General features: G+C 36.5%; 1 protein-coding gene across 1 annotated transcript; it reads right to left on the reverse strand.

Moving 5' to 3' along the window:
- Window positions 1-312: 312 nt before the first annotated feature.
- LOC133818630 (glucan endo-1,3-beta-glucosidase 2-like) lies at window positions 313-4,154 on the reverse strand. Its single transcript, XM_062251626.1, has 4 exons — window positions 3,716-4,154; window positions 987-2,240; window positions 802-829; window positions 313-649 (listed from the first exon to the last, which is right to left on the reverse strand). Exons 1-4 carry the CDS (start codon window positions 3,771-3,773, stop codon window positions 499-501), a joined length of 1,491 nt encoding a protein of 496 aa, XP_062107610.1. The 5' UTR covers window positions 3,774-4,154; the 3' UTR covers window positions 313-498.
- Window positions 4,155-6,351: the final 2,197 nt, after the last annotated feature.

Below are 6,351 nucleotides of genomic sequence, written 5' to 3' on the forward strand. Positions count from 1 at the left end.
TATTTATAATTATTTTATATTTTATAAAATTGTATTACATTTAAGTTTTGATTTTTCTATAAAAAAGAATTCTGAATTTTTTGTTTGAATCCAAATATGAGAAAATGAAATTCTTTAGAATGTTTTTTCCCTCTTAAAATCTAAAATCCAAACAAAGAGTTAGAAAATGGTGATAGTTACCACCTATCTCATTGATACAATTAACATCTTAGACGCCAAATGTTGCTCTATGATCAAATTACTAGAAATGACGATGAACTTATTTTCAGAACTAATGTTTTCTTCTCTAAAGTGGGGGGAAAAGAACAAAAAGCCATCAACAAAAGAAAATAAGATTATGACATAAAAGAATAGGAACAACACACCAATGCAGATTTTGCTTTGACTTGTTTTGTACAAAATTGAAGGACCAATTCCCTAAAACTATCTGGACCCCTTGTGCCTCTACCTCAAAATTTATGAGATCACAACTGCAGGTGTTTCAAACATACAATCTTTCTACAAATAAGCCGCAAAGGAGAAAACAACCCCTATCATCATCGCAAGTCTCGTAAAAGAGCTTCTGTGAAAATAGTCTTCTGGAGAACCTGAACTAGTGGAATTCAACGATGGCGCAGTAACATTAACCAGGTTGCCATTCTTCCCCAAACTGAGCATTGACAAATAAATTACACCACAAGTTAATAATGAGACTAATGGAAGCTTTTCAAAAATCCAATCCTTTTAAACTAAGCTATGACTCGAATGTACTTAAAAAGATTGGGTGACACATGGTGTATAAATGATATAGAAGAGCTATACCTTCCAGTAAACACACAGGAACCATGACCTGCACCAATTGATTCAAGAGAATAGTTAATGACAGAGACATACATAATAATAATAATAGTCAACAAGCCAAGTCAAATAATAATAATATGCCAAATAAATAATAATAATGGTAATTTGCTAATCAATTGTGCGCGAAAGTGAAGTAAGTTTTTTACTTGGATCTGTAGTTGTAATTGCAGCTACCCCATTGAAGTCACATGATCCAGCAGCCTTCCCCATCTTATGATAATATGCATCAAAAGCATAAGTTGCATGAGCAACCACATTATCTGGCTCGTAGCAGGGCTGTCCCTGCAGCAAGGCTGAGCAGTCCACTTTGCCAGGACCACAAGCCCAGTCAAGTGCAGCCTGCAACATCTTTTTATCAGCACCTTCCTTGGCCGTGCAGAAGGTCTGGTTTGTTGTATCATTGGACAACACATTTCCTGATCCTGTCAAGCGCATAATGTAAACAGGCACACCATTGGCATTAAACAATCCCCAGTTTTTCTCTGAGATTGATCCAGCTTTCGTATCCTCATTGTAAAGCTCGTAAATGAAAGTACTAACAGCCATTCCAGGGCGTTTGGGAGTTCCAGTCTTGTTCAACACGTGTTTTATCAGATTGCTGTTATAAGTATTGGCATTCTCTAATGTTGCATCTGGTTCACTGGGATCACCTTTGGAAGGCCAGCCTGATTCTGTCACCACCACTGGAATGTTAGTAAAGTTGAGAAAAGCCATGGCAGAATATGCAGCATCAACCACTGCATCAAACACATTGGTGTAGTGGAGAAGTGTGTTGGAATCAACCGCTTCTTTATTTGAAGAAAGAGGCTCGAATAGAGCATAATCCAGTGGTATAACACCATTTGCTTGCATGTAATCATAGTAAGGGTAGATATTGAGCATGAGATATGATCCTGTGGACTGCAAGAAATTGAGCATAGGGACCAAAACTGGATTCAATGAGTGGTTAAAGAAGGCTTGGGAAGGTGGGAATGAGTCAAGGATTATAGAGGAAGGAAGGGGCGTTGAGACTTTGATTTGGCGGTCAAGATTAGATGCAACAAGGGCTGACTGAATGTACTTGAGAGCATTGACAAGAACTCTTGCTGCATTAGGAAGTGAAGTAAAAACCTCAGAGCCCACACATATGGCAGTGATATTGGTGGCAGGGTAATGAGCTACAATATTCTGAGAAACCCAATTAGCTGCAGTGGAATTCGATTGGCCAATGCCAAGAAGCTGTTCATTGGGAATAGAGACAACAACTTGAATTCCTGTATTTGCAAGTGCAACAAGCATACCACGGTCAGCATCATATAGCCGAACATGTCTAATTTGTTGGGCTTTGAGGAGGGCTGCTACTTGTGTAGGGTGTGGCATATCTGAGAGGTCTGTTCCAATATTCACGCCAATGAACGCATCTAAAACATAAACGGAGAACAAAAGTCACAACCATTGTTTGCATTCATTGTTTGCAATTGGGTTTACATGTAAGCGTTTACATAACACTGATGGATATGATGATGGTACAAGAGACAACTGAAGATAGTCAACAAATCCATTAATTATATATAAATATATATATATATTGTATACCAAGCATTTAGGCAGGCTACAACCACAACAAAGAATGGCATTTCTGTTGTCGTATATCAAAGAGTGATAAACTTATCGTCTTAGACTACACATGAAAAAAGCAACACACTTGAAGTCACATGGTCTTTAAAATAAAAAATGAGTGCCATATTAAGTAGGTTTTTCTCTTTCAAAAAAAATGTAGGTTTCTCCATCAAAGAAGAAAAGTACTGTTATAGGCAATAAATATGTCTAAAATCACCATCGAGTGCAGCAATGTCTTAAATCAACTGTCGGGTCAACAACTGGTGACTTACCCAACCTTATTGAATTAATGTATTTCCTTAAGTAAATTAGTAATTTTGCTACAATAAACATCTCGTGGCTTTCCAAAAGAAAGAACGGTATACTCCAACCTACTATAACTGCACCAAGTTCCAAGAACTTAAGCAGAGAAGCTAAACTCAAGTAGCATATGCCCATTTACACTACCAAGGCTAATGGGCAACAAGTAATCCATTAGCTGGAAGACATGGTGGTGGCCCTTTTATATTTTATTATCACAACAATATTAGTAAAATGACATAAATGAAGACAAGAATGGTGATTATCTAGGAACTTAAACTTTTGCTTTTGTGGGATCAAAATATCCGAATCCATATAAGACGTCTTTATTAAATACTCCTGGAAGACAACACAATAAAGTGCCCGCCTGATGTATCAAAACAGAGTTTTGGACTGGAGTTCGAGGTCTAGGAGAGCATGCATATATTATACTTATAATATGTGCATATTTGTTATAGTAAAAGTGAAATATTAAAAGTTAAAAAAAATAAAAAGAACTATTAAAAGATAAGAAAGCATTTGATTGCATTTAGTAGTCTCAACCTCCTTCCGTCCTCTTTAGTTTTGCCATTATTACCTGACCTACTTCAACCAGAAGGCTAACCATGCCTATCGAACTCTTTAAAATTACAAAATCTAAATGCAAAACGTAAAATGAAAACAATATTATCAATACCCCCACTAACTCACAAACTCGGAGTTTTTAAAGTCTAAATCATTGTGTTCAGAATTTTATAACTACAAATAAAAGCAGATAATTTTTCATGTATGCCAACCATCTAGGAGAGACGGAATTGTTAGTCTTACGGTAAAGATGCAAACTATCAAAGTGAAGTCATGTTTTGTTTATTGAGTGAAGAAAGCTTAGAAACCAAGTGGGAAAAAGAGAGGTTGGAACTAAACATTTGGAGGATAATCTCTTACCAGTACAAAGATTTAACAAGAATGAAACTAAGCCAAAGAGGAAAACGCTAACCTTCATCAGCTGTAGCAGAAGAAGTTACCAAAAACAAAAGAAGCAATAGCACAGCCATGGAGAGAATCTTAAACAAAACCACCAAAAACCCACTTAAAGGATCTTAAAGAGCATTAAGATTGAGAGGGAGAGAGAGAATGAGTGTTGAACTGGGAACGTAAAAGACCAATCAAGAAAGTAAAGTGAAGTTAATAAAGGGTGGATTAAAGTTGTGGGGGGAGTACAGGAGTTCTATGACTTGAAGAGAGAGAGAGAGGAGTGGTTCCCACAAATCACGTGGAAAGATTTGCAGGGAAGGAACGGCCCAGATTTCATCTTCATTAAATCACAGTAAGCAAAGCGGAGGCTAATTCCAAAGCCAAAGCTCAGAGTCAGTCAAGTAGAGTCAACTTTATGCTGTTGGGTAGCCGTTGTAGGCTGCTTCTCTCTTTCATTTGTCTTCTGTTTTCTGCAGGAGTAGACACTGACAGTCCATGTTTCTTTCAATTATTTTGCTTTCAAACCTTGTACTTATGTAACAACCCTTTCTCACGACACATTATTTCCACAAAGTGTACTAACCAAGAACGGTAACGAAAGTTTTTTTGTTCATAAATTATCTGTAATTTTATTTAGGGTATTGTTTTTGCTTTGTGAGATGTGACTAGGAGGGAAGCAGAAGTGGACCCAAAACTTTGTCAGAGATGAGAGACAAATGACAGTACAGTACCATCGATTGGAGAACAGCGAAGATACACAAATAGCTAGGAGCTACGCCCCAACGGTCATATTTCTGTCCTTTTTATTCGTTGTATTACTAATTTCTCTTTGTCTCTTTCACTTTTTCATTTCCCCATCACTCTAATTCCCTTAATTTCCTTTCCTCTGAAAAGTTAATATGAAAACCTTAATAAATGAGAATAGAAAATTATTATATATATATTAAAAAAAAGAGAGAGAATACGTTGGAAATTTGGAATATTATTAAAAAAAAATAGATTTAGTCATATCTTTAAGTATGAGTGTTATTGAAGAAATTATTATGTGAAATTATAGTATTTGAACTGGTGTGATTATGAATTGGAATCACATAAGTCATTAATGCAAGTTATTCGAAGTTTTTTTTTTTTTTTGAAATGTTACAAGTTATTCCAGGTTGATAAATAAAGTTATAATTTTTATTCTTGTTTATGTTATACTACTTATTAAATAATTATAGTACATATTAATTTAGTGGTTTAATTTGGCTATATTGATCAAAATAATTTATAATAAGATGCTAAATAATGATTTTTTTTCCATATTGATCATAGAAAAATTACATAATCATAAATATATAATTAAAAAACAATATACCATTAATATAAAATAATATATATAAATATATTGTTAGGCTCAGAAATTCCTCATTTCGCCCAAATTCAATAAAATACAACCAAAACGTCCAACGTCCAAATAACCTCTTAATCTTAATAAATTGTGATACGAATAGTTTAGGTAAGTTCAATTGTGAAATTCCAGAAGATTCAGGGTGGAGGATAACGAATAACTCGCTAACGGAAGCTGTGAAGAGTATTATTCGTAATTAAATATATTTCACTTTAATTAAAAGGGGAAGAAGCAAAGGCAGGAAAGTTGGTTACTGTAACGTCCTATTAATCTAGGACTATTACACTGTGTACTTTAAATAGTGTCAAACTTGATAATCAAGTCGCTTGGTTATAAACGTAAAACTAATGTTAATGTCAATGGTTAGGATTAAATTTTTTTATCAAAGAATCGTTGACTTTTCATTTACAAGTTTAATACATACACGAGGTCCCAAAATATTACAAATGGATATTTAAAGGGTATATACAAATCAAAAGTTACAATCAGCCGACCTAAACGACAAAATAAGAGATACAACCCTAGCTCCTTAAAGATATCATCGGTCGTGGTGGAGAAGCAGCCGTATATGTACACGCTGCCACCGAAGCTCTCCAACTCATGGCTCGTCTAGCTTTCCTTTCCCCTTACGTGCACCACATAGCACCCGTGAGCCAAGGCTCAGCAAGAAAACTTAAACATGTGCATGATCAATAAATACAGACTCCAAATACATATCTAGCATGCCGAGCAGTAATAACATACTCATGCATGCATACAATTACAAATAAACGATTATTGGATCATTCTGGGGCCCGCTACCCTGAATAGATGACCATAGGGTCAACCCGGGGCCTTATGCCCTAGCTATGTGACCATAGAGTCACTTGGGGCCCTTTCCCTTTGTACGCCTTGGTTTTCCCACAGGCTGATTAGAAAGGCGTGCCTCGGATTAGTCAAGTTTAGTCCGAGGCGCCACAGACCAAGGATATTAGCTCGCCCAGAATCAGAAGGCCGAAGGTCAGATCAGGGGAGAAGCTCGTATTACGAGCTTCTCATGGCACGGGCTGCCCACGAAGCTCTGACCCTCTACGAAGTTAACACACGCAAGATAAACGTGCATATATCTGACATCACGTGTCCGATATCCCCCTGACTTCTCGGATACGCAGCAAGAACGTGCGTATCAAACACCCACAGCTGGATTGGGCCGTGCGGCCCATTCTCTCCTTCCATGCTAATTAGACCACACTTATGTGTCAGGTTTAGGAATTAATCATGAATGTCAC

Source organism: Humulus lupulus, chromosome 2 (genome assembly GCF_963169125.1).
Source record: "Humulus lupulus chromosome 2, drHumLupu1.1, whole genome shotgun sequence".
Taxonomy (NCBI): Eukaryota; Viridiplantae; Streptophyta; class Magnoliopsida; order Rosales; family Cannabaceae; genus Humulus; species Humulus lupulus.

Coding starts and splice junctions, on each gene's coding strand:
- LOC133818630 (XM_062251626.1), bottom strand. CDS start 3,773: ATGGCTGTGCTATTGCTTCTTTTGTTTTTGGTAACTTCTTCTGCTACA. Junction 830..986: donor AATTACAACTACAGATCCAA/GTAAAAAACTTA, acceptor CAATTGGTGCAG/GTCATGGTTCCTGTGTGTTT. Junction 650..801: donor TCCTGTGTGTTTACTGGAAG/GTATAGCTCTTC, acceptor GTCAATGCTCAG/TTTGGGGAAGAATGGCAACC.